Genomic DNA, 27,609 nt, shown 5'->3' with positions numbered 1-27,609 from the left:
CGGCTATGGAACCCTGACCTGTTCACCGGACGTGCTTGTTGCACCCTCGACAACTACTATGATTATTATTATTTGACCATGCTGGTCATTTATGAACATTTTAACATTTTAACATTTTGACCATGTTCTGTTTTAATATCCACCCTGCACAGCCAGAAGAGGACTGGCCACCCCTCATAGCCTGGTTCCTCTCTAGGTTTCTTCCTAGGTTTTTGGCCTTTCTAGGGAGTTTTTCCTAGGGAGTTTTTCCTAGCCACCGTGCTTCTTTCACATGCTTTGCTTGCTGTTTGGGGTTTTAGGCTGGGTTTCTGTACAGCACTTTGAGAATATCAGCTGATGTACGAAGGGCTATATAAAAATAAATTTGATTTGATTTGATTTGATCTCTCTCGCAGACCATTTGATCACCAGGCAAGACACTTAGTGCATGTACCCAAATGGCACCCTATTGACCAGGGCCTCTGGTGAAACGTATGGCACTATGTAGGGAATAATGTGCCGCTGGTCAACGGTAGTGCACTATGTAGGGAATAGGGTGCCAATTGGGATGCATTGAAGACAACGGTTGTGATGAGGAAGCAGGGAAACCCTGGTTGGGAAACCCTGGTGGTCCCTGAGGAGAGGGGTTGGGAAACCCTGGTGGTCCCCGAGGAGAGGGGTTGGAAACCCTGGTGGTCCCTGAGGAGAGGGGTTGGGAAACCCTGGTGGTCTCCGAGGAGAGGGGTTGGGAAACCCTGGTGGTCCCCGAGGAGAGGGGTTGGGAAACCCTGGTGGTCCCCGAGGAGAGGGGTTGGAAACCCTGGTGGTCCCTGAGGAGAGGGGTTGGGAAACCCTGGTGGTCCCTGATGAGAAGGGTTGGGAAACCCTGGTGGTCCCTGATGAGAAGAGGGAGCACAGTAGAAGACAAGGACATCGTTCCAGTGGCAGTTACTGGTGTTTGTGTGTGTGTGTGTGTGTGTGTGTGTGTGTGTGTGTGTGTGTGTGTGTGTGTGTGTGTGTGTGTGTGTGTGTGTGTGTGTGTGTGTGTGTGTGTGTGTGTGTGTGTGTGTGTACGTGTGTGTGTGTGTGTGTGTACGTGTGTGTGCGCGTGCACGTACACATTTCCCTATACTTGGTAGCACCAGAAGCCCTCACTAGAATAGTAAACCAACCAAAAATACAAAATCTGCTATCCTGAATTGCAGGGATGTACAAGGAGAAGAGTGTGGGTGAAAGATTACAGCCTTTGTCACGGCTGTCGAAAGGAGCAGACCAAAGTGCAGCGTGGTTGTAGTTCCACATATTTATTAAATTCGTGAAACTTTGCAAGACATAAATAACTGAATTGACAAAACAACAAACCGTGACGCAGAGAGAAACAAACACTACTCAAAATATAATAACCCACAAACCCCAGGAAAAAAAAAAATACTTAAATATGATCTCCAATTGGAGATCAACCCAAAGAAAAACAACATAGAAATAGAAACCTAGAACTTAAACCTAGAAATACAAAACCTAGAAAAACACAAAACACCCCCGTCACGCCCTGACCTACTCTACCATAAAAATAACCTCTTACTATGGTCAGGATGTGACAGCCTTGTCTTTGTCCCAAACTTATCGTTTGGGACAAAATGTCCATTAATCTTTATTTTGGCAGTTGGACATGAATACAGTGTTTTGATGCACTGTATCACTTCTTTGTTGAAACCAAATCTATCCATAATTTGGAATAGATAATCCCATCCCACTGAATCAAATGCTTTCCCTTCATCTAGACTGATTAATATAGAGCCTGTCTTCTCCTGAGTTATATGGTCCATGACATGTAGTGTCCTCCTTATGTTGTTCTGTGTCTGTCTATTTCCTATGAAACCAGTTTTATCTCCATCAATCAATTCTGGGATTATGTCCACCATTCTATTGGCTATTATTATTATTTTGATTTTATTTAAACTAGGCAAGTCAGTCAAACCCGGAACGACGCTGGGGCCAATTGTGCACCGCCCTATGGGACTCTCAATCAGTAGCCGGATGTGGATTCGAACCAGGGACTGTAGTGACGCCTCTTGCACTGAAATGCATTGCCTTAGACCTCGGCGCCACTCGGGAGCCTTTGCCTGTAACGCATATAGTATCGATTCATATTGTTTATAATCCATGTTAATAATTGCGATATGTCTATAGGAACTACATTCCTTCTTTTCTGGTATTACAGATACTATGGCTTCTCTCCACGATGGTGGAAGATCTCCCTCCTGCAGAGTCCAGTTAAAACAGGCCTGAAGTAGAGGTGTTAGTTGTTTTGTGGAGGCTCTGAATCATTCTGAAGGGAAACCATCAGTACCTGGAGATTTGTTTACTTTTAGATGAGATATTTCATTATTCATTTCTTCAGTGGTAATTTCTGAAGTCAGTCTATTATTTTTGCTCTGTCCCCAATTGAGGGGAGATCAAGTGAGTTGCTCTTATATCCAATAGTTCTTCCCGGGCTGTATGTAATAAGACTTAAGATTTCCTGGGGTAACAATGTAAGAAATAATACATAAAAAAACTAAATACTGAATAGTTTCCTAAGGACTAGAAGCGAGGCGGCCATCTTTGTCGGCGCCATCATTTTTTTTGTAAAAACAAAAATGCTCTATTTTCTATGCATCTGCCTTCTCTGGTTGCTTATACAGATTTGTATAATATGATTCAAATGCATTCTGTATTTCATCCAATTTGCATGTAATGTTTTAGGGTCTTTTATTTTGAAAATTGTATTTTGTGCATGTTGTTTTCTGAGTCTCCACGCTAGTAATTTTGTTGCCGGTGAGCCTGTTTCATAATATCGTTGTTTCAGGAACCTGAGCTGTTTCTCTACTTCTTCACTATAAATCTGGTCAACTTCCTGTTTTTACCTTTTGAAATCTCTCGTAATATAAGAGGGTCTTTGAAATGACTGTGAGATCGTTCCAAGATTGTTCTAAGCTTCCTGTAATTTCAGCAGTTTCTGTGCTTTAATCTTTTTCTTGAGAGATGATGTGGCTATGATATTCCCTCGAATAACCGCCTTAGATGCATCCCACAAAACAGCAGAGATACTCCCCGTTATCATTATTCTCCAGATAGACATTGAATTCTGTATTTATTGATTCATTGAATGCTGGGTCATTCAGCATGCTTGTATTAAACCTCCATAGTGTATTACTTGGTTTGCTATCAAGGTGTGGAGTAAGGTAAACTCCATTATGATCTGATAAATCACTCTGCCCAATCCTACAATCCTTCAACCTGTGCCTATATGTACTGTACATGAAAAAAAAGTAGTTTAACCTGAAGTATTCAGTGTTGTGGGCTGAGTAAAAAGTATATTCCCTATTTGACATGTGGATGTCACGCCATACATCAAGCAGTCCTAAATCCTGTCATATCCTATAGAGTTTTTTTTAACAACCAGGCTCATTTTCCTATTTTGATTTGTGCTGTCCAACTTTGAGTTTAAAATCATGTTAAAATCCCCTACACAAAATTAACTGAATTTGGGGATGAAAATTCTACCCGTTTTAGAAGAAGAAGAAAAAGGTATTTCTATATCCTGTTTTCTTGAGTTTCTCGTGTTCAGGAGTGAAGAAGTGAGTTTCCTGCCAGAATAGTATGTCAACTCTCTCCCGTTTCATCTTTGCTATTACCATACTTCTCTTGATGGCACTCCCCAGTCCGTTTACATTCAGACTTATGACCTTAAATTCCCGATGATGCATCGATATAAACCAAAGAAACCTGTGCACTGTAACAGCCTGCTTATCATGAACCTAAAAATGAACGAAAAAAACAAAGAACAATAAAAAAGTAAACCAAAGTGGGAAAATACTTTGCTATTTGGACTGGCATGTCAGAGGATCTTGTCTTGCCACTGAAGTTTAAGGGGATGAGCCTGACCGCTGGAGGGGCCCCTCACTCAAATATTAAAATGAGTGACGCAGTTGCAAACAACCTGTTGGAACCGAAAATAAAAAGGAAGCCCTTTTCATCACTTACTTGTAAGATAGCGCCGACAGATATGGCAGCTCTGCTTCTAGCTCCTTGGCAACTTTGCAGTATTTTCGGGTTTTTTTGTGTGTTATTTCTTACATTATTAGCCCAGCCAGAAATAACTTTTGTATATCAGAGCGGCGGTAACTCACCAGGAATACGACTTTCCTGAATTGGATCCTTTGTTCGTACCTCCCAGGGCAATTTACCTTATTCCAGAGACTGCTTCAAGATGTCGCCGGCGGAGAAGAGGTATTGGGAGTGGACTTCTAGTCCGACTCAGGAGGCGTGCACACCATCCACCGCTTCCGAGTATATTACTCGCTAATGATCAGTCTCTGGATAATAAAGTAGACGAGCTCAGGGCGAGAATATTCTATCCAGAGAGACATTAAGGATTGTAACATACTCTGTTTCATAGAAACATGTCTCTCTCTGGATATAATGTCCCCGTCCATACAGCCAGCTGGGTTCTCAGTACAGACAGGAATAAAGACATCTCCGGGAAGAAGAAGGGCGGTGGTGTATGTTTCATGATCAACTACTCATGTTGTGATTGTGATAGCATACAGGAACTCAAGTCCTTTTGTTCACCCGAACTAGAATACGTCACAATCAAATGCTGACCATATTACCTCCCAAGAGGATTCTCTTCGGTTATAGTCACAGCCATGTATATTCCCCCTCAAGCCGATACCACGACGGCCATCAAAGAACTACACAAGACTTTATGCAAACTGGAAACCACATATCCTGAGGCTGCATTTATTGTAGCTGGACGTTTTAACAAAGCAAATTTGAGGAAAACGCAACCAAAGTTCAACCAACACATTGACTGTTGTACTCGGCTCTGGAAAAACATTGGACTACTGCTATTCAACTTTTCGAAATGCCTACAAGGCCCTCCCACCTCTCTCCCTTTGGCAAATCTGATCACAACTCCATTTTGCTCCTCCCTTCCAAAAGGCAGAAACTCAAACAGGAAGTACCCGTGCTAAGGACTATTCAACGCTGGTCTGACCAATCGGAATCCATGCTTCAAGATTGTTTTGATCACGCCGGCTGGGATGTTTTCTGGGTAGCCTATGAGAATAACATCGACGAATACACGGATATGGTGACGGAGTTCACCAGGAAGTGTATAGGAGATGTTGTTCCCACTGTGACTATTAAAACCTAACCAAACCAAAAACCGTGGATAGATGGCAGTATTCGTGCAAAACTGAAAGTGCGAACCATTCCCTCTGTAAGGCAATCAAACAGGCAAAACGTCAGTACAGAGACAAAGAGGAGTCGCAATTCAACGGCTCAGACATGAGACGTATGCTACAGGGTCTACAGACAATCCCGGACTACAAAGGGAAAACCAGCCACGTCGCGGAGACTGAAGTCTTGCTCCTGAACAAGCTAAACACCTTCGTCGCACGCTTTGAGGATAACACAGATCCACCGACGCAGCCCGCTACCAAGGACTCCACGCTCTCCTTCTCCTTCTTAACCCTTGCAAGGCAGCCTAAACAGCATCCCTAGCCGTGTCCTCAGAGCATGCACAGACCAGCTGGCTGGAATGTTTAAGGACAATTCAATCTCTCCCTATCCCAGTCTGCTGTCCCCACTTGCTTCAATATGTCCACCATTGTTCCTGTACCCAAGAAAGCACTCACGTCTGTCATCATGTAGTGCTTTGAGAGGCTAGTTAAGAATCATATCACCTCTACCTTACCTGACACCCTAGACCCACTTCAATTTGATTCCCGCCCCAATAGATCCACAGACAATGCATTCGCCATCGCACAGCACACTGCCCTATCCCATCTGGTTAGACTGTCTGGTTTACAGTCTAACAGTCTGGTTAGACTGTAAACTCTCCTTCCAGGCTCACATTAAGCATCTCCAATCCCAAATTAAATCTAGAATCGGCTTCCTATTTCGCAACAAAGCATCCTTCACTCAGGCTGCCAAACATACGCTCGTAAAACTGACTATCGTACCGATCCTTGACTTTGGCGATGTCATTTACAAAATAGCCTCCAACACTCTACTCAGCAAATTGGATGTAGTCTATCACAGTGCCATCTGTTTTGTCACCAAAGCCCCATATACTACCCACCACTGCGACCTGTATGCTCTCGTTGGCAAGCCCTCGCTTCATATTCGTCACCAAACCCACTGGCTCCAGGTCATCTATAAGTCTTTGCTAGGTAAAGCCCTGCCTTATCTCAGCTCACTGGTCACCATAGCGACACCAACCCGTAGCACGCGCTCCAGCAGGTATATCTCACTGGTCATCCCCAATGCCAACTCCTCCTTTGGCCGCCTTTCCTTCCAGTTCTCTGCTGCCAATGACTGGAGCGAATTGCAAAAATCACTGAAGCTGGAGTCTTTTTTCTCCCTCACTAACTTTAAGCATCAGCTGTCAGAGCAGTTTACCGATCATTGCACCTGTACACAGCCCATCTGTAATTAGCCCACCCAATTACCTCATCCCCATATTGTTATTATATTTTTTGCTCCTTTGCACACCAATCTCTACTTGCACATTCATCTTCTGCACATATATCACTCCAGTGTATAATTGCTAAATTGTAATTATTTCGCCACTATGGCTGACTTATTACCTTACCTCCCTAACCTTACGACATTCGCACACACTGTATATAGATTTTTCTATTGTGTTATTGACTGTACGTTTGTTTATCCCATGTGTAACTCGGTGTTGTTGTTTGTGTCGCACTGCTTTGCTTTATGTTGGCCAGGTAGCAGTTGTAAATGAGAACTTGTTCTCAACTGGCCTACCTGGTTAAATAAAGGTGATATATATATATTTTGTCAAATCTGGGCAAGAGGAATACCTATGTAAGAATGCTGTTCATTGACTATAGCTCAGCATTCAACACCATAGTACCTTCCAAGCTCATCATTAAGCTCGGGGCCCTGGGTCTGAACCCCGCCCTGTGCAACTGGGTCCTGGACTTCCTGACGGGCCACCCCAGGTGGTGAAGGTAGGAAACAACACCTCCACTTCGCTGATCCTCAACACAGGGGCCCCACAAGGATGCGTGCTCAGCCCCCTCCTGTGCTCCCTGTTCACCCATGACTGCTTAGCCACGCATGCCTCCAACTCAATCACTAAGTTTTCAGACAACAACAGTAGTAGGCCTGATTACCAACAATGACAAGACAGCCTACAGGGAGGAGGTGAGGGCCCTGGGAGAGTGGTGCCAGGAAAATAAGCTCTCACTTAATGTCAACAAAACAAAGGAGCTGATTGTGGACTTCAGGAAACAGCAGAGGGAGCATGCCCAAATCCCATGGGACCACAGTGGAGAAGGTAGAAAGCTTCCTCGGCGTACACATCACTGATGATCTGAAATGGTCCAACCACATAGACAGTGTGGTGAAGAAGGCGCAACAGCGACTCTTCAAACTCAGGAGGCTGAAGAAATTTTGTTTGGCCCTTAAGACCCTCAAACTTTTACAGATGCACAATCTTTTTCTTAAAACTGCATTGTTGGTTTAAGGGCTTGTAAGTAAGCATTTCACTTTAAGGTCTACACTTGTTGTATTCGGCCCATGTGACAAATACAATTTGATTTGAGAGCATCCTGTCCGGCTGTATCTCCGGCTGTATCACCGCCTGGTACAGCAACTGCACCGCCCGCAACTGCAGGGCTCTCCAGAGGGTGGTGCGGTCTGCACAACGCATCACCGTGGGCAAGCTACCTGCCCTCCAGGACACCTACAGCACCTGATGTCACAGGGAGGCAAAAAAGATTATCAAGGACATCAACCACCCAAGGTACGGCCTGTTCACCCCGTTATCATCCAGAAGGCGAGGTCAGTACAGGTGCATCAAAGCTGGGACCAAGAGACTGAAAAACGTATATCTCAAGGCCATCAGACTGTTAAATAGCCATCACTAGCTGGCTTCCACCCAGTTACGCAACCCTGCAACTTACAGTGAGGGAAAAAAGTATTTGATCCCCTGCTGATTTTGTATGTTTGCCCACTGACAAAGAAATGATCAGTCTATAATTTTAATGGTTGGTTTATTTGAACAGTGAGAGACAGAATAACAACAAAAAAATCAAGAAAAACGCATGATTTGCAAGGTCTTGGTTGAATTCTTTAGATTTTCCCATGATGGTAGTTTTCCTAAGAAGCACTGAGTTTGAAGGTAGGTATTGAAATACATCCACAGGTGCACCTCCAATTGACTCAGATGATGTCAATTAGCCTAATTTTCCAAGCTGTTTAAAGGCACAGTCAACTTAGTGTATGTAAACTTCTGACCCACTGGAATTGTGATACAGTACATTTTACATTACATTTTAGTCATTTAGTAGACGCTCTTATCCAGAGAAATTTACAGTAGTGAATGCATACATTTCATTTCGTGCATTGTTTTTGTTTGTTTTTTTGTACTGGCCCCCCGTGGGAATCAAACCCACAATCCTGGCGTTGCACACAGCATGCTGGCGTTGCAAACACCATGCTCTACCAACTGAGCCACAGGGAAGACACAGTGAAATATAAGTGAAATAATCTGTCTGTAAATAATTGTTGGAAAAATTACTTGTGTCATGCACAAAGTAGATGTCCTAACCGACTTGCTGAAACCATAGTTTGTTTTAACAAGAAATTTGTGAAGTGGTTGAAAAACGAGTTTTAATGACTCCAACCTAAGTGTATGTAACCTTCCGACTTCAACTGTATATATTTTTTTACGGTATTAAAATCATACCGTCGGTATTTTTCCAAATAGCCCTGTATATGGTATAAACTGTATATCACTTAACCACCGCTACCACCACTACCACTAATACCACCACTACTACTACTACTACCACCACTACTACTACAGCTACGACCACCACTACAGCTACGACTACTACCACCACTACTACTACTACTACTACTACTACTACTACCACTACTACTACTACTACTACTACTACCACCACCACCACTACTACTACTACTACTAATACCACTACCACCACCACTACTACTACTACTAATACCACTACCACCACCACTACTACTACTACTAATACCACTACCACCACTACTACTACTACTACTACTACTACTACTACTACTACTACTACTACTACTACTACTACTACTACTACTAGTACAGCTGCTACTACTACCACCACTACTACTACTACTAATACCACCATTACTACTACTACTACTACTACAGCTACTACTACTACTACTACTACTACTACTACAGCTACTACTACTACAGCTACTACTACTACCACCACCACTACTACTACTACAACCACCACCACTACTACTACAGCTACTACCACTACTACTACCACCACTACTACTACAGCTACTACTACTACTACTACCACCATTACTACTACTACAGCTACTACTACTACTACTACAGCTGCTACTACTACTACCACCACTACTACTACTACTACCACCATCACCACTACTACCACTACTACTACCACCACTACTTCTACAGCTACTACCACTACTACCACCACTACTACTACTACTACTACCATCACCACTACTACTACTACTACTATCAACACTACTACTACTACTACCATCACTACTACAACCACAATTGTTACCATCACTACTACTACCACCAAACTACTACTACCACCAACAACATAACTACCACTACTACTACCACCACTACCACTACTACCAACAACATAACTACCACTACTACTACCACCAAACTACTACTACCACCAACAACATAACTACCACTACTACTACCACCACTACTACCACTACTACTACCACCAACAACATAACTACCACTACTACTACCACCACCACTACCCAATATCCTCTTTTAGCATCTGCAGACATGATCAAATAAAGGGAACCCTGGTATCACACTGATGCACCTGCACCAGTTCCATGATAATGTAAAAAGCAATACTATGATAATGCATGAAAGCAATATGATTAAAAAAAAATTAAACACTACTACGGCAATGTATAAAGCAATAATATGAACATGTATAAAACAATATGATCATGTATAAAGCAATATGATAATGCATAAAGTGATAATGACAATGTATAAACAATAACATGATAATATAAAACCAATAATATGATAATGTATATCACGCTAATACGGTAATGTATAAAGCGACAATATGATCATGTATAAAGCTTATAATATGGTGCTGTATAAAGCACTAGTATGGTCATGTATGAAGTGATAATATCAGAATGTATAAAGCAACATTATGATAATGTATATATCAATAGTATGATAATGTTTACAGCAATAGTGTGATAATGTATAAAGCGATAATGTTTTGTCTAAAAGCGATGATATGATCATGTATACTGCAATAATATGATAATGTATACCACAATAATATGACCATGTATACCATAATAATATGATCATGTATAATGTGATAATGTATAAAACAATAATATGATCATGTATACAGCAATAATACGACAATGTTCAAAAACAATAATATGATAATGTATAAAATAATCATATGATAATGTATAAAACAATAATATGATAATGTATAATAATAATAAAAACAATAATATGATAATGTATGAAATAATAATATGATAATGTATAATAATAATAAACCAATAATATGATAATGTATAAAATAATAATATGATAATGTATAATAATAATAATAAACCAATAATATGATAATGTATAAAATACTCATATGATCATGTATAAAAACAATAATATGATCATGTATAAAAACAATAATATGATAATATTGTATAATAAAAAAACAATAATATGATAATATTGTATAATAAAAAAACAATAATATGATAATATTGTATAATAAAAAACTATAATATGATAATGTATAATGCAATAATATGCTAATGCATGACGGAATAATATGAACATGTATAAAGCAATAATATTCCACTTAAGACACTTTTATCCAAAAAGAAACGTACACCGAATGCATTTAGTATGTGAAAGAGATCCAATCAGGATCTTAGCATTGCTACCGCCTCACTCTCACAAACTGAACACTACAGGACCACTTCTAGTGGTAGCACGCACGCACGCACACACCACACACACACACACACACGTGCACAGCGCGCACACACACAGCACGCACACACACACGCACCTACCTCCTGACAGGCTGAGGGATATGTGTGAATCTCAGGAAGCGATGGAGAGAGTGAGAAAAGAGGACAGGATGGAGGGAGGATTACCTCTCATTCCATCTTTTCCCCTGGTAGCACCCAGAGCAATGTCTCCATCCCAACACCCCCAGGTCCACAGCACTAAGAGCCCAGGCTCCACGTTAACTAACCCCTGGTCCCTGCAGGCTGCTGGTCTGGGAAACACTCTACAGACACGCACCAACACGCGCACACACACACACACACACACACACACACACCACCTCCACTACTCCAGCCGAGCCTGGGGACCCTCCGTTATCACACCCAAGGAGGAGGAGGTGGTTAGGAGTGTTTCCCTGTCTAATTGTCTAGAAGAACCACTCTCACTATCTCTCTCTCTCTCTCTCTCTCTTCTCTCCAGCAATATCTTCGATGGCAGGGCCCTGCCTGGCTGGCTGGGCTGAAAGCTAGACGGCGGCTGGGCCCAGATATACCCCCACGAGACAGAAGCAAGGCATGCATTTTTCATCCAGCCGCTTAGCCCCTGCTATTTGCCCTGTTCATTCCACTGCAATCTAACCTTCATTGCTTTTCAAAAACACCAGACTGGTTTTCAAAATGGCCACTGTTAAGTGCTCCCCTTAAGGCAGCCGTGGCGCTCTGCATCCCAGCACAATCCAGAGGGTCCCAGACACAACCATAGTTCAGGGAGGTTGATTGTGCTTAAAAAATATATATATATAGTGAAGATCTTTCTCCTTCTCTGTTTTTCTCTCATTCCATCTCTTTTGTGGAAACAGAAACCAACATTGTATTTTATGCCGTTGATAATTTTTATACCGGTTCTTCTATCAAGGAAAATTAACATGTAAATTCCACTGAGATGGTAAGGCCTAGGAGGTTGCAACCTTGCATGACTGTAAATAACAAAACGCAGTCCCTACGGGATTTCACTCTTTTATGGGGTGATATTTGCAGGGGGAAATGTTTTTATTTTTTTGCTGCGGCAATGCTTATATTCTGCATGGCAATTCGTTGCGAAACTGCGCAGACAACGCAAATAGTTTGTTGACGTGTGGCTTGATTGAACCATATTATGCGGTAAATGTGCAGTGATTGGTTGAAATTGAGAGCCCTTTTTTTTGTACTCGTGGTGATTGGCCAGTTTTATTGCGATAATATTGCAATGATTTTACTGTTTTATACAGAAATATTGCGGTGATTGGTCAAATTTGCAAGCCCTCACATAATAGGCGGGAAATGATTGATTTTGTGAAAACCACAACGCTACTCCTACAATCAGCACGAAACTTGATATGCTACTGACCAATAAACTCTCACATGGGCATGGTCTGGCACAAGAATTATATACGAATCAGACATGCATATTCGTATTGTAACAAAACATGTTCCACACGGTCAAGACTCAACATATGCAGCACATTCAGTCAGCCACATGGTGGCGCTGTAAAAGGCCACAAATGTATATTTAACTAGGCAAGTCAGTTAAGAAAAAATTCTTATTTTCAATTTTCAATGCCTTGTTCAGGGGCAGCTGATTTTTACCTTGTCGGCTCGGGGATTCGATCTTGCAACCTTCCGGTTACTAGTCCAACGCTCTAACCACTAGGCTACCTGTATAGGTTTGGTTAGATCGTATGGAGGCACTGTTGGACAGGGAGAACCGTTCATGCAACCTCATTGGCTTATAGCCACCATATTGTTTGACCTAGAGTCTTGGAAAATATGGTGCCGATCGGTCCAGCGGTTCTGGAGGAAAAGATTTAAAGTAGTCACCATCATTAAAAAATAGTTTTTTATCCAAAATACATTAAAGGCATATTGCATGATCTGTTTGATTTTGAGTTCTGATATTTGGCAAGCATGGTAAGGATGAAAGAAGTAGCAAACAGGAAACCACGGTGCTCCTAGTGGCCGGAGACTTTAATGCAGGGAAACTTAAATCAGTTCTACCAAATCTCTACATGTTAAATGTGCAACCAGAGGGAAAAAAATTCTAGATCACCTGTACTCCACACACAGAGACGCGTACAAAGCTCTCCCTCGCCTTCCATTTGGTAAATCCGACCACAACTCTATCCTCCTGATTCCTGCTTACAAGCAAAAATTAAAGCAGGAAGCACCAATGACTCGGTCTATAAAATAATGGTCAGATGAAGTAGATGCTAAACTGCAGGACTGTTTTGCTATCACAGACTGGAACATGTTCCGGGATTCTTCCGATGACATTGAGGAATACACATCAGTCACTGGCTTTATCAATAAGTGCATTGAGGACGTTGTCACCACAGTGACTGTACGTACATACCCCAACCAGAAGCCATGGATTACAGGCAACATTCACACTGAGCTAAAGGGTAGAGCTGCCGCTTTCAAGGTGCGGGACTCTAACCCGGAAGCTTACAAGAAATCCCGCTATGCCCTGCGACAAACCATCAAACAGGCAAAGTGTCAGTACAGGGCTAAGATTGAATCATACTACACCGGCTCCGACGCTCGTCAGATGTGGCAGGGCTTGCAAACTATTACAGACTACAAAGGGAAGCACAGCCGCGAGCTGCCCAGTGACACGAGCCTACCAGACAAGCTAAATCAATTCTATGCTCGCTTCGAGGCAAGCAACACTGAGGCCTGCATGAGAGCATCAGCTGTTCGGGACGACTGTGTGATCATGCTCTCCGTAGCCGACGTGAGTTAGACCTTTAAACAGGTCAACATTCACAAAGCTGCGGGGCCAGATTACCAGGACGTGTGCGCCGGGCATTTCAACATGTCCCTGATTGAGTCTGTAATACCAACATGCTTCAAGCAGACCACCATAGTCCTTGTGCCCAAGAACACAAAGGCAACCTGCCTATATGACTACAGACCCGTAGCACTCACGTCCGTAGCCATGAAGTGCTTTGAAAGGCTGGTAATGGCTCACATCAACACCATTATCCCAGAAACCCTAGACCCACTCCAATTTGCATACCGCCCAAACAGATCCACAGATGATACAATCTCTATTGCACTCCACACTGCCCTTTCCCACCTGGACAAAAGGAACACCTATGTGAGAATGCTATTCATTGACTACAGCTCAGCGTTCAACACCATAGTACCCTCAAAGCTCATCGCTAAGCTAAGGAACCTGGGACTAAACACCTCCCTTTGCAACTGGATCCTGGACTTCCTGACGGGCCGCCCCCAGGTGGTAAGGGTAGGTAACAACACAGCCACCATGCTGATCCTCAACACTGGAGCTCTCCAGGGGTGCATGCTCAGTCCCCTCCTGTACTCCCTGTTCACCCACGACTGCATGGCCAGGCACGACTCCAACACCATCATTAAGGTTGCTGACAACACAACAGTGGCAGGCCCGATCACCAACAACGACGAGACAGCCTATAGGGAGGAGGTCAGAGACCTGGCCGGGTGGTGCCAGAATAACAACCTCTCCCTCAACGTAACCAAGACTAAGGAGATGATTGTGGACTACAGGAAAAAGAGGACCGAGCACGCCCCCATTCTCATCGACGGGGCTGTAGTGGAGCAGGTTGAGAGCTTCAAGTTCATTGGTGTCCACATCAACAACAAATTAGAATGGTCCAAACACACCAAGACAGTCGTGAAGAGGGCACGACAAAGCCTATTCCCCCTCAGGAAACTAAAGAGATCCTCAAAAGGTTCTACAGCTGCAACATCGAGAGCATCCTGACCGGTTGCATCACTGCCTGGTACGGCAACTGCTCGGCCTCCGACCGCAAGGCACTTCAGAGGGTAGTGTGAACAGCCCAGTACATCACTGGGGCAAAGCTTCCTGCCATCCAGGACCTCTATACCAGGCGGTGTCAGAGGAAGGCCCTGAAAATTGTCAAAGACTCCAGCCTCCCCAGTCATAGACTGTTCTCTCTACTACCGCATGGCAAGCGGTACCGGAGCGCCAAGTCTAGGACAAAAAGGCTTCTCAACAGTTTTTACCCCCAAGCCATAAGACTCCTGAACAGGTAACCAAATGGCTACCTGGACTATTTGCATTGTGTGCCCTCCCCCTGCCCCTCTCTGTTTATCTTATATGCATAGTCACTTTAACTATACATTAACTATACATTCATGTACATACTACCTCAATTGTCCCGACCAACCAGTGCTCCCGCACATTGGCTAACCGGGCTATCTGCATTGTGTCCCTCCCACCACCCGACAATCCCTCTTTTACGCTACTGCTACTCTCTGTTCATCATATATGCATAGTCACTTTAACCATATCTACATGTACATACTACCTCAATCAGCCTGACTAACCGGTGTCTGAATATAGCCTTGCTACTCTTATTTTCAATTGTTTTATTTCTTTACTTACCTACACACACACACCTTTTTTTCGCACTATTGGTTAGAGCCTTTAAGTAAGCATTTCACTCTAAGGTGCCTGTTGTATTCGGCGCACGTGACAAATAAACTTTGATTTGATTTGTCCTAGGTCGATCTGTCAAATTTGGCCTAATGGTGGTGCTATGGGGAAAAAGCTTAAACCCTGGCATGGCATCTCTTTTTCTCTCCGTCTCTTTCTCGCTCTCTCTCTCCCTCCAGCCGTCTCTCCCCCACGCCTCTCCCTCCATCTGTCCCCTCCACCCCTCTCCCTCCATCTGTCTCCCCCCCACCCCTCTCCCGCCATCTGAAGTGAAACACCATTAAATAAAATCCAGTAATGCTTTGCTATGGATGACTGGCACAGAGACTGTATGGGGGAGAGATTTGTTGCATTGCGATGGAAAGCACTTATACAGTGGTGTGTGTGTGTGGGGTGTGTGGGGTGTGTGTGTGTGTGTGTGTGTGTGTGTGTGTGTGTGTGTGTGTGTGTGTGTGTGTGTGTGTGTGTGTGTGTGTGTGTGTGTGTGTGTGTGTGTGTGTGTGTGTGTGTGTGTGTGTGTGTGTTGCATTGCGACGGAAAGCACTTCTACAGTGATGAAGTGCTGATCAGGGTTTGAAACTGAGACAGGTATGAACCAATTAAAGGACAATCACTCCAGTCTGAACTTATTGCTTTCTAACTTAACATTGGATGGAGGTCTAGTGAAATAAACCAACATACAGAGCTAATATTTACACAATCTAATACAGGTCTAATGGTTCATAGTAGCACTTCACTGTATTAGGTCCCATATATATGTATTCATAAAGCCTTCATTACGGCTACATAAAGTTACGCCCTGACCTTTTTCACCTGTCTTTGTGCTCGTCTCCACCCAACCCCCCTCCAGGTGTCGCCCATCTGCCCCATTATCCCCTGTGTACCTTATACCTGTGTTTTCTGTTTGTCTGTTTGTCTGTTTGTCAAGCTTACCAGGGGTCGTCCTGTCAGCTCCTGTCTCATCCCAGCCTCTCTTCTTCTCGTCCTCCTGGTTTTTGACCTTTGTCTGTCCTGACCCTGTACCAGCCCGCCTGACCATTCTGCCTGTCCTGACCCTGTACCAGCCCGCCTGACCACTCTGCCTGTCCTGACCCTGTACCAGCCCACCTGACCACTCTGCCTGACCTGGCCCTGTACCAGCCCACCTGACCATTCTGCCTGTCCTAGGTTGGTAGCCAGGGTTAGGGGTCAGGCAGGGGTAGTGCAGTAGGGAAAGTGATACCTAGTCAGTTGCACAACAGAATGTATCCAACCAAAATGTCTTCCTCTGTATCAACGAGGTGCAGGAGTCATTTAACCCAACTCCTCTGAATCAGAGAGGTGCAGGAGTCATTTAACCCCAGTCCTCTGAATCAGAGTGGTGCAGGAGTCATTTAACCCCACTCCTCTGAATCAGAGTGGTGCAGGAGTCATTTAACCCCACCCCTCTGAATCAGAGAGGTGCTGGAGTCATTTAACCCCACCCCTCTGAATCAGAGAGGTGCAGGAGTCATTTAACCCAACTCCTCAATCAGGGAGGTGCAGGAGTCATTTAACCCCACCCCTCTGAATCAGAGAGGTGCAGGGGGCTGCTTTAATTGACGTCCACGTCATCGGCACCCGGGTAGCAGTTGTTGTTGGGGGTTAACTGCCTTGCTCAAGGGCAGAACGGACAATTACTACACCTTGCCGGCTCGGTGATTCGAACCAGCAACCTTTTGGTTACTGGCCCAACGCTCTAAACGCTAGTTAGCCAGGGATAGGGGTCACGGGTTAGGGTTAGGGGTCAGGGTTAGGGTTAGGGGTCAGGGTTAGGGGTCAGGGTTAGGGTTGTGCTGTACCTTGTCTGCGGTGTCTGCAGCCAGTAGGTTGGTAGCCAGGGTTAGGGGTCAGGGTTAGGGTTAGGGGTCAGGGTTGTGCTGTACCTTGTCTGCGGTGTCTGCAGCCAGTAGGTTGGTAGCCAGGGTCTGTAGTTTGTGCGTGGCCATGTTCTTGAGCGTAGCCAGGCTGCGTCGTGTCATGGCCTGTTTCAGGTTGACCGCAGGGCGGTTCAGAGAGTCCACAGCGGCCGGCACCACCTCTTCACACGCATTCAGGATCTCTACAGCCGTGATGGCCATCACACAACGGTCCAACGAACCTGATGGCGGGAGAGAGGAAAATAATTGTGCGTGGGCTCAACAGGCAGAGATGATGGTTACTGGGATCTGTTGCGATTTGCTTAATGACCAGGGCCCAGTTTCCCAAAAGCATCTTATGGCAAAGCTCATTATTAAAACCATAGTGTCATGGTTCTAAGTAAAACATAGCTTTAAAAATGATTTTGGGAAACCGGGCCCTGAAAATGTCAAGCTGATTAAAACTGTAGCCGTTATAACTCAACTCTGTTTCTCCACTACCAAAGATATCAGCCCACTCCGGTACCCACCCAGAACAACACACCACCCAGAGCAACACGCCACCCAGAGCAACACGCCACCCAGAGCAACGCGCCACCCAGAGCAACGCGCCACCCAGAACAACACGCCACCCAGAGCAACACGCCACCCAGAACAACACACCACCCAGAACACACCACCCAGAGCAACACACCACCCAGAACAACACACCACCCAGAGCAACACACCACCCATAACAACACCACCCAGAGCAACACACCACCCAGAACACACCACCCAGAACAATACACCACCCAGAGCAACATGCCACCCAGAGCAACACGCCACCCAGAGCAACACACCACCCAGAGCAACACACCACCCAGAGCAACACACCACCCATAACAACACACCACCCAGAACACACCACCCAGAGCAACACACCACCCAGAGCAACACACCACCCAGAACAATACACCACCCAGAACAACACACAATACCAGCACAGCACATCTTTCCTGGAATGATTGGCCCAGTCTCTCCATCCATCATTAATATGATGAAGGTCCCCTATATAGACCTGTATTATATGATGAATGTCCCCTATATAGACCTGTATTATTAATATGATGTAGGTCCCCTATATAGACCTGTATTATTAATATGATGTAGGTCCCCTATATAGACCTGTATTATTAATATGATGTAGGTCCCCTATATAGACCTGTATTATTAATATGATGAATGTCCCCTATATAGACCTGTATTATTAATATGATGAATGTCCCCTATATAGACCTGTATTATTAATATGATGAAGGTCCCCTATATAGACCTGTATTATTAATATGATGTAGGTCCCCTATATAGACCTGTATTATTAATATGATGAATGTCCCCTATATAGACCTGTATTATTAATATGATGTAGGTCCCCTATATAGACCTGTATTATTATGAATTATGTAGGTCCCCTATATAGACCTGTATTATTAATATGATGTAGGTCCCCTATATAGACCTGTATTATTAATATGATGTAGGTCCCCTATATAGACCTGTATTATTAATATGATGAATGTCCCCTATATAGACCTATATTATTAATATGATGTAGGTCCCCTATATAGACCTGTATTATTAATATGATGAATGTCCCCTATATAGACCTATATTATTAATATGATGTAGGTCCCCTATATAGACCTGTATTATTAATATGATGTAGGTCCCCTATATAGACCTGTATTATTAATATGATGTAGGTCCCCTATATAGACCTGTATTATTAATGTGATGAAGGTCCCCTATATAGACCTGTATTAATAATATGATGTAGGTCCCCTATATAGACCTGTATTATTAATATGATGTAGGTCCCCTATATAGACCTGTATTATTAATATGATGTAGGTCCCCTATATAGACCTGTATTATTAATGTGATGAAGGTCCCCTATATAGACCTGTATTAATAATATGATGTAGGTCCCCTATATAGACCTGTATTATTAATATGATGTAGGTCCCCTATATAGACCTGTATTATTAATATGATGTAGGTCCCCTATATAGACCTGTATTATTAATATGATGTAGGTCCCCTATATAGACCTGTATTATATGATGTAGGTCCCCTATATAGACCTGTATTATTAATATGATGAAGGTCCCCTATATAGACCTGTATTATTAATATGATGTAGGTCCCCTATATAGACCTGTATTATTAATATGATGTAGGTCCCCTATATAGACCTGTATTATTAATATGATGTAGGTCCCCGATATAGACCTGTATTATTAATATGATGAAGGTCCCCTATATAGACCTGTATTATTAATATGATGTAGGTCCCCTATATAGACCTGTATTATTAATATGATGTAGGTCCCCTATATAGACCTGTATTATTAATATGATGTAGGTCCCCTATATAGACCTGTATTAATAATATGATGTAGGTCCCCTATATAGACCTGTATTATTAATATGATGTAGGTCCCCTATATAGACCTGTATTATTAATATGATGTAGGTCCCCTATATAGACCTGTATTATTAATATGATGTAGGTCCCCTATATAGACCTGTATTATTAATATGATGAAGGTCCCCTATATAGACCTGTATTATTAATATGATGTAGGTCCCCTATATAGACCTGTATTATTAATATGATGTAGGTCCCCTATATAGACCTGTATTATTAATTATGTAGGTCCCCTATATAGACCTGTATTATTAATATGATGTAGGTCCCCTATATAGACCTGTATTATTAATATGATGTAGGTCCCCTATATAGACCTGTATTATTAATATGATGAAGGTCCCCTATATAGACCTGTATTATTAATATGATGTAGGTCCCCTATATAGACCTGTATTATTAATATGATGTAGGTCCCCTATATAGACCTGTATTATTAATATGATGAAGGTCCCCTATATAGACCAGTATTATTAATATGATGTAGGTCCCCTATATAGACCTGTATTATTAATATGATGTAGGTCCCCTATATAGACCTGTATTATTAATATGATGAAGGTCCCCTATATAGACCTGTATTATTAATATGATGTAGGTCCCCTATATAGACCTGTATTATTAATATGATGTAGGTCCCCTATATAGACCTGTATTATTAATATGATGAAGGTCCCCTATATAGACCAGTATTATTAATATGATGTAGGTCCCCTATATAGACCTGTATTATTAATATAATGTAGGTCCCCTATATAGACCTGTATTATTAATATGTAGGTCCCCTATATAGACCTGTATCATTAATTATGTAGGTCCCCTATATAGACCTGTATTATTAATATGATGTAGGTCCCCTATATAGACCTGTATTAATAATATGATGTAGGTCCCCTATATAGACCTGTATTATTAATATGATGTAGGTCCCCTATATAGACCTGTATTAATAATATGATGTAGGTCCCCTATATAGACCTGTATTATTAATATGATGTAGGTCCCCTATATAGACCTGTATTATTAATGTGATGAAGGTCCCCTATATAGACCTGTATTATTAATATGATGTAGGTCCCCTATATAGACCTGTATTATTAATATGATGTAGGTCCCCTATATAGACCTGTATTATTAATATGATGTAGGTCCCCTATATAGACCTGTATTATTAATATGATGTAGGTCCCCTATATAGACCTGTATTATTAATTATGTAGGTCCCCTATATAGACCTGTATTATTAATATGATGTAGGTCCCCTATATAGACCTGTATTATTAATATGATGTAGGTCCCCTATATAGACCTGTATTATTAATGTGATGAAGGTCCCCTATATAGACCTGTATTATTAATTATGTAGGTCCCCTATATAGACCTGTATTATTAATATGATGTAGGTCCCCTATATAGACCTGTATTATTAATATGATGAAGGTCCCCTATATAGACCTGTATTATTAATATGATGTAGGTCCCCTATATAGACCTGTATTATTAATATGATGTAGGTCCCCTATATAGACCTGTATTATTAATATGATGTAGGTCCCCTATATAGACCTGTATTATTAATATGATGTAGGTCCCCTATATAGACCTGTATTATTAATATGATGTAGGTCCCCTATATAGACCTGTATTATTAATATGATGTAGGTCCCCTATATAGACCTGTATTATTAATTATGTAGGTCCCCTATATAGACCTGTATTATTAATATGATGTAGGTCCCCTATATAGACCTGTATTATTAATATGATGTAGGTCCCCTATATAGACCTGTATTATTAATGTGATGAAGGTCCCCTATATAGACCTGTATTATTAATTATGTAGGTCCCCTATATAGACCTGTATTATTAATATGATGTAGGTCCCCTATATAGACCTGTATTATTAATATGATGAAGGTCCCCTATATAGACCTGTATTATTAATATGATGTAGGTCCCCTATATAGACCTGTATTATTATAGAGGTCTATATCTCTCTACCGGGCCGTCTCTCTAACGGCCCGTCTCTCGACCCGGCCCGTCTCTCTACCCGGCCCGTCTCTCGACCCGGCCCGTCTCTCTACCCGGCCCGTCTCTCTACCGGCCTGTCTCTCTACCCGTCTCTAGCATTTTGAATCTGAAACCAGCATGAGTGTATCTGTTGTGATAATGGTGCCAGAGATGTTTTATATCATTTTGTAGCCATTGTAAGCAGCTTTGATGATGCTCCATCTTCTCCCTAAGAGAGTGAGTTTTACTCTGCCTATTACAGCTGATATTTGGGGGGGGACGAAGACAAAGAAGATACATTATTTATCTCTATGGGAAAGACACTGAACAGAGGAGAGGAAATCTAGCTGTCCGTCAGTAATATATTGTGTCTAAATGGAGAGCTTTCCTGTCTGTTTCCTTCACTCCTTCAGCTCCTCTCAAGGCTTTCCAGACAAACCTCAGACCATTACTTAGGCTAACCCCGCATGTCTCTCTCACACACACACACACGCAGAGAGAGACATGCTCACACACAGCAAATTACAGCCAGCCACGTTTCTTCCTCTCCCCAGACCAGTGAGTAGGGGAGGCTTGCTACTGTGCATCCTTCTGTCCTACTCAGCACAACAAGACATAACCAGCTTTAAGAGCAGACAAACACACTGTGCTTAGCTAATGGACTCACAGGCAGAGAGAGACTCCACATTTAGGGAGATGTTTTGTAAGTGCTCACCCCCCATCCTCCTCCCTCGTTCTCAGCTATTTCTACTTCCCCCCTCCACCAGCTACTTCCCCCCTCCACCAGCTACTTCCCCCCCTCCACCAGCTACTTCCCCCATCCACCAGCTACTTCCCCCATCCACCAGCTACTTCCCCCATCCACCAGCTACTTCCCCCTCCACCAGCTACTTCCCCCTCCACCAGCTACTTCCCCCCTCCACCAGCTACTTCCCCCCATCCATCAGCTACTTCCCTCCCTCCACCAGCTACTTCCAACCTCCTCCACCAGCTACTTCCCCCTCCTCCACCAGCTACTTCCAACCTCCTCCATCAGCTACTTCCCCCTCCATCAGCAACTTCCCCCCTCCATTACCTACTCCCCCCATCCATCAGCTACTTCCCCCTCCACCAGCTACTTCCCCCTCCTCCACCAGCTACTTCCAACCTCCTCCATTAGCTACTCCCCCCTCCATCAACTACTTCCCCAACTCCATCAGCTACTCCCCCACCAGCTACTTCCCCTCCTCCATCAGCTACACCCCCCTCTATCAGCTACACCCCCCTCTATCAGCTACACCCCCTCTATCAGCTACATCCCCCCTCCATCAGCTACTTCCCCCCATCCATCAGCAACTTCCCCCTCCATTAGCTACTTCCCCCCTCCATCAGCAACTTCCCCCTCCATCAGCAACCTCCCCCTCCATTAGCTACACCCCCCCTCCATTAGCTACTTCCCCTCCTCCATCAGCTACTTCCCCCTCCATCAGCTACTCCCCCTCCATCAGCTACTTCCCCCCTTCATTAGCTACTTCCCCCCTCAATTAGCTACTTCCCCCCTCAATTAGCTACTTCCCCCCTGAATTAGCTACTTCCCCCCTCAATCAGCTACACCCCCCCTAAATCAGCTACTTCCCCCTCCATCAGCTACTTCCCATCCTCCATCAGCTACTTCCCCTCCTCCATTAGCTACTCCCCCTCCATCAACTACTTCCCCAACTCCATCAGCTCCTTCCCCGCTCCATCAGCTCCTTCCCCGCTCCATCAGCTCCTTCCCCGCTCCATCAGCTCCTTCCCCGCTCCATCAGCTCCTTCCCCTCCTCCATTAGCTGCTTCCCCACCCCATCAGCTACACCCCCCTCTCCATCAGCTACTTCCCCCTCCATCAGCTACATCCACCCCTCCATCAGCTACATCCACCCCTCCATCAACTACATCCACCCCTCCATCAGCTACATCCACCCCTCCATCAACTACTTCCCCCTCCATCAGCTACTTCCCCCCCTCCACCAGCTACTTCACCCCATCCATCAGCAACTTCCCCCTCCATTAGCTACTTCCCCCTCCATCAGCAACTTCCCCCTCCATTAGCTACTTCCCCTCCTCCATCAGCTACTTCCCCCTCCATCAGCTACTCCCCCTCCATCAGCTACTTCCCCCTTCATTAGCTACTTCCCCCCCTCAATTAGCTACTTCCCCCCTCAAATAGCTACTTCCCCCCTCAATCAGCTACACCCCCTAAATCAGCTACTTCCCCCCTCCATCAGCTACTTCCCCCTCCATCAGCTACTTCCCCCTCCATCAGCTACTTCCCCCTCCATCAGCTACTTCCCCCTCCATCAGCTACGTCCACCCCTCCATCAGCTACTTCCCCCTCCATCAGCTACTTCCCCCTCCATCAGCTACGTCCCCCCTCCATCAGCTACTTCCCCCTCCATCAGCTACTTCCCCCTCCATCAGCTACTTCCCCCTCCATCAGCTACTTCCCCCTCCATCAGCTCCTTTCCCTCCTCCATTAGTTACTTCCCCACCCCATCAGCTACTTCCCCTCCTCCATCAGCTACTTCCCCTCCTCCATTAGCTACTCCCCCTCCATCAACTACTTCCCCAACTCCATCAGCTACTCCCCCCACCAGCTACTTACCCTCCTCCATCAGCTACACCCCCTCTATCAGCTACTTCCCCGCTCCATCAGCTCCTTCCCCTCCTCCATTAGCTACTTCCCCACCCCATCAGCTACACCCCCTCTCCATCAGCTACTTCCCCCTCCATCAGCTACATCCACCCCTCCATCAACTACATCCACCCCTCCATCAGCTACATCCACCCCTCCATCAACTACATCCACCCCTCCATCAGCTACTTCCACCCCTCCATCAGCTACTTCCCCCTCCATCAGCTACTTCCCCCTCCATCAGCTACTTCCCCCTCCTCCATCAGCTCCTTCCCCGCTCCATCAGCTCCTTCCCCTCCTCCATTAGCTACTTCCCCTCTCCATCAGCTACTTCCCCCCTCCATCAGCTACGTCCCCCCCTCCATCAGCTACTTCCCCCTCCATCAGCTACTTCCCCCTCCATCAGCTACTTCCCCCTCCATCAGCTACTTCCCCCCCTCCATCAGCTCCTTTCCCTCCTCCATTAGTTACTTCCCCACCCCATCAGCTACTTCCCCTCCTCCATCAGCTACTTCCCCTCCTCCATTAGCTACTCCCCCTCCATCAACTACTTCCCCAACTCCATCAGCTACTCCCCCCACCAGCTACTTACCCTCCTCCATCAGCTACACCCCCTCTATCAGCTACTTCCCCCCTCCATCAGCTACTTCCCCCTCCATCAGCTACTTCCCCCTCCTCCATCAGCTCCTTCCCCGCTCCATCAGCTCCTTCCCCTCCTCCATTAGCTACTTCCCCACCCCATCAGCTACACCCCCCTCTCCATCAGCTACTTCCCCCTCCATCAGCTACATCCACCCCTCCATCAACTACATCCACCCCTCCATCAGCTACATCCACCCCTCCATCAACTACATCCACCCCTCCATCAGCTACTTCCACCCCTCCATCAGCTACTTCCCCCTCCATCAGCTACTTCCCCCTCCATCAGCTACTTCCCCTCCTCCATCAGCTCCTTCCCCGCTCCATCAGCTCCTTCCCCTCCTCCATTAGCTACTTCCCCTCTCCATCAGCTACTTCCCCCCTCCATCAGCTACATCCACCCCTCCATCAACTACATCCACCCCTCCATCAGCTACATCCACCCCTCCATCAACTACATCCACCCCTCCATCAGCTACTTCCACCCCTCCATCAGCTACTTCCACCCCTCCATCAGCTACATCCACCCCTCCATCAGCTACATCCACCCCTCCATCAGCTACATCCACACCTCCATCAGCTACATCCACCCCTCCATCAGCTACATCCACCCCTCCATCAGCTACTTCCACCCCTCCATCAACTACATCCACCCCTCCATCAGCTACTTCCACCCCTCCATCAGCTACATCCACCCCTCCATCAGCTACATCCACCCCTCCATCAGCTACATCCACCCCTCCATCAGCTACATCCACCCCTCCATCAGCTACATCCACCCCTCCATCAGCTACTTCCACCCCTCCATCAGCTACATCCACCCCTCCATCAGCTACATCCACCCCTCCATCAGCTACATCCACCCCTCCATCAGCTACATCCACCCCTCCATCAGCTACTTCCCCCCCTCCATCAGCTACTTCCCCCCTCTACCAGCTACTTCCACCCTTCCATTAACTACATCCATCCCTCCATCAGCTACTTCCACCCCTCCATCAGCTACATCCACTCCTCCATCAGCTACTTCCACCCCTCCATCAGCTACTTCCCCCCTCCATCAGCTACATCCACCCCTCCATCAGCTACATCCACTCCTCCATCAGCTACTTCCACCCCTCCATCAGCTACATCCACCCCCCCATCAGCTACATCCATCCCTCCATCAGCTACTTCCACCCCTCATCAGCTACTTACCCCCTCCATCAGCTACATCCACCCCTCCATCAGCTACTTCCCCCTCCATCAGCTACATCCACCCCTCTATCAGCTACTTCCACCCCTCCATTAACTACATCCACCCCTCCATCAGCTACTTCCACCCCTCCATCAACTACATCCACCTCTCCATCAACTACATCCACCCCTCCATCAGCTACTTCCACCCCTCCATCAGCTACTTCCACCCCTCCATCAGCTACATCCACCCCTCCATCAGCTACATCCACCCCTCCATCAGCTAGTTCCCCCCTCCATCAGCTACTTCCACCCCTCCATCAGCTACATCCACCCCTCCATCAGCTACATCCACCCCTCCATCAGCTACTTCCACCCCTCCATCAGCTACATCCACCCCTCCATCAGCTTCATCCACCCCTCCATCAGCTACATCCACCCCTCCATCAGCTACTTCCCCCTCCATCAGCTACATCCACCCCTCCATCAACTACTTCCACCCCTCCATCAACTACTTCCACCCCTCCATCAGCTACATCCACCCCTCCATCAGCTACATCCACCCCCTCCATCAGCTACATCCACCCCTCCATCAGCTAGTTCCCCCCTCCATCAGCTACTTCCCCCCCTCCACCAGCTAGTTCCACTCCACTCCTCCTCATAAATCATCTCTATTTCCACTGCTGTGTGGGCGATTAAAATCAGTCTAATGTTTTTCAGAGTGCTGCGTTGCTTTACACTGCTAAACGTGCTGCCTCGTATACAGACGGCACGGACAAACAAACGCATCAGGCTATCTATTATTCATCTGAGTAGGGAGTGTGTAGATCATCGCTGAGCAAGAGGCGTGGTAAAGTGAGAGGAAGAACACAAGGATAGCGCTACCCTGGCAGTTTTTTAGCCAAGCTCTGTCGTCGTCGGGAGGAGAGGCAGAAGAGAATCAATCTAATAGCTTACTAGCTTCCTCCTCAAAGATCCTAATGGACACTTCTATAAATCACCACACGGCGTCCCAAAACACACCCTATCCCATAGGGCCCTGGTCAAAGGTAGTTAGGGGTGTGTGTGTGTGTGTGTGTGTGTGTGTGTGTGTGTGTGTGTGTGTGTGTGTGTGCGCGCGCGTCTGTGTGTGTGTGCATGTCTAGCTGTGTGTGTGTGTGTGCGTGCGTGTCTAGGTGTGTGTGCGCGCACCGTCTCTCTGTGTGTGTGTGTGTGTGTGTGTGTGTGT

General features: G+C 45.1%; 1 protein-coding gene across 1 annotated transcript in view; it reads right to left on the bottom strand.

Annotated features, from left to right (window-relative positions):
• The window catches only part of LOC106568530 (WD repeat-containing protein 7), an 80,113-nt gene that overhangs the window by 21,103 nt on the left and 31,401 nt on the right, over positions 1-27,609 (bottom strand). Inside the window, 1 exon segment of the mRNA XM_045692790.1 lies at positions 17,461-17,675. Coding sequence (XP_045548746.1) covers positions 17,461-17,675 — 215 coding nt within the window.

The sequence above is a fragment of the Salmo salar genome, chromosome ssa13 (genome assembly GCF_905237065.1).
Source record: "Salmo salar chromosome ssa13, Ssal_v3.1, whole genome shotgun sequence".
Classification (NCBI taxonomy): Eukaryota; Metazoa; Chordata; class Actinopteri; order Salmoniformes; family Salmonidae; genus Salmo; species Salmo salar.
The sequence above is the reverse complement of the archived record's forward strand: the minus strand, read 5'-3'. Positions and strand labels throughout refer to the sequence as shown.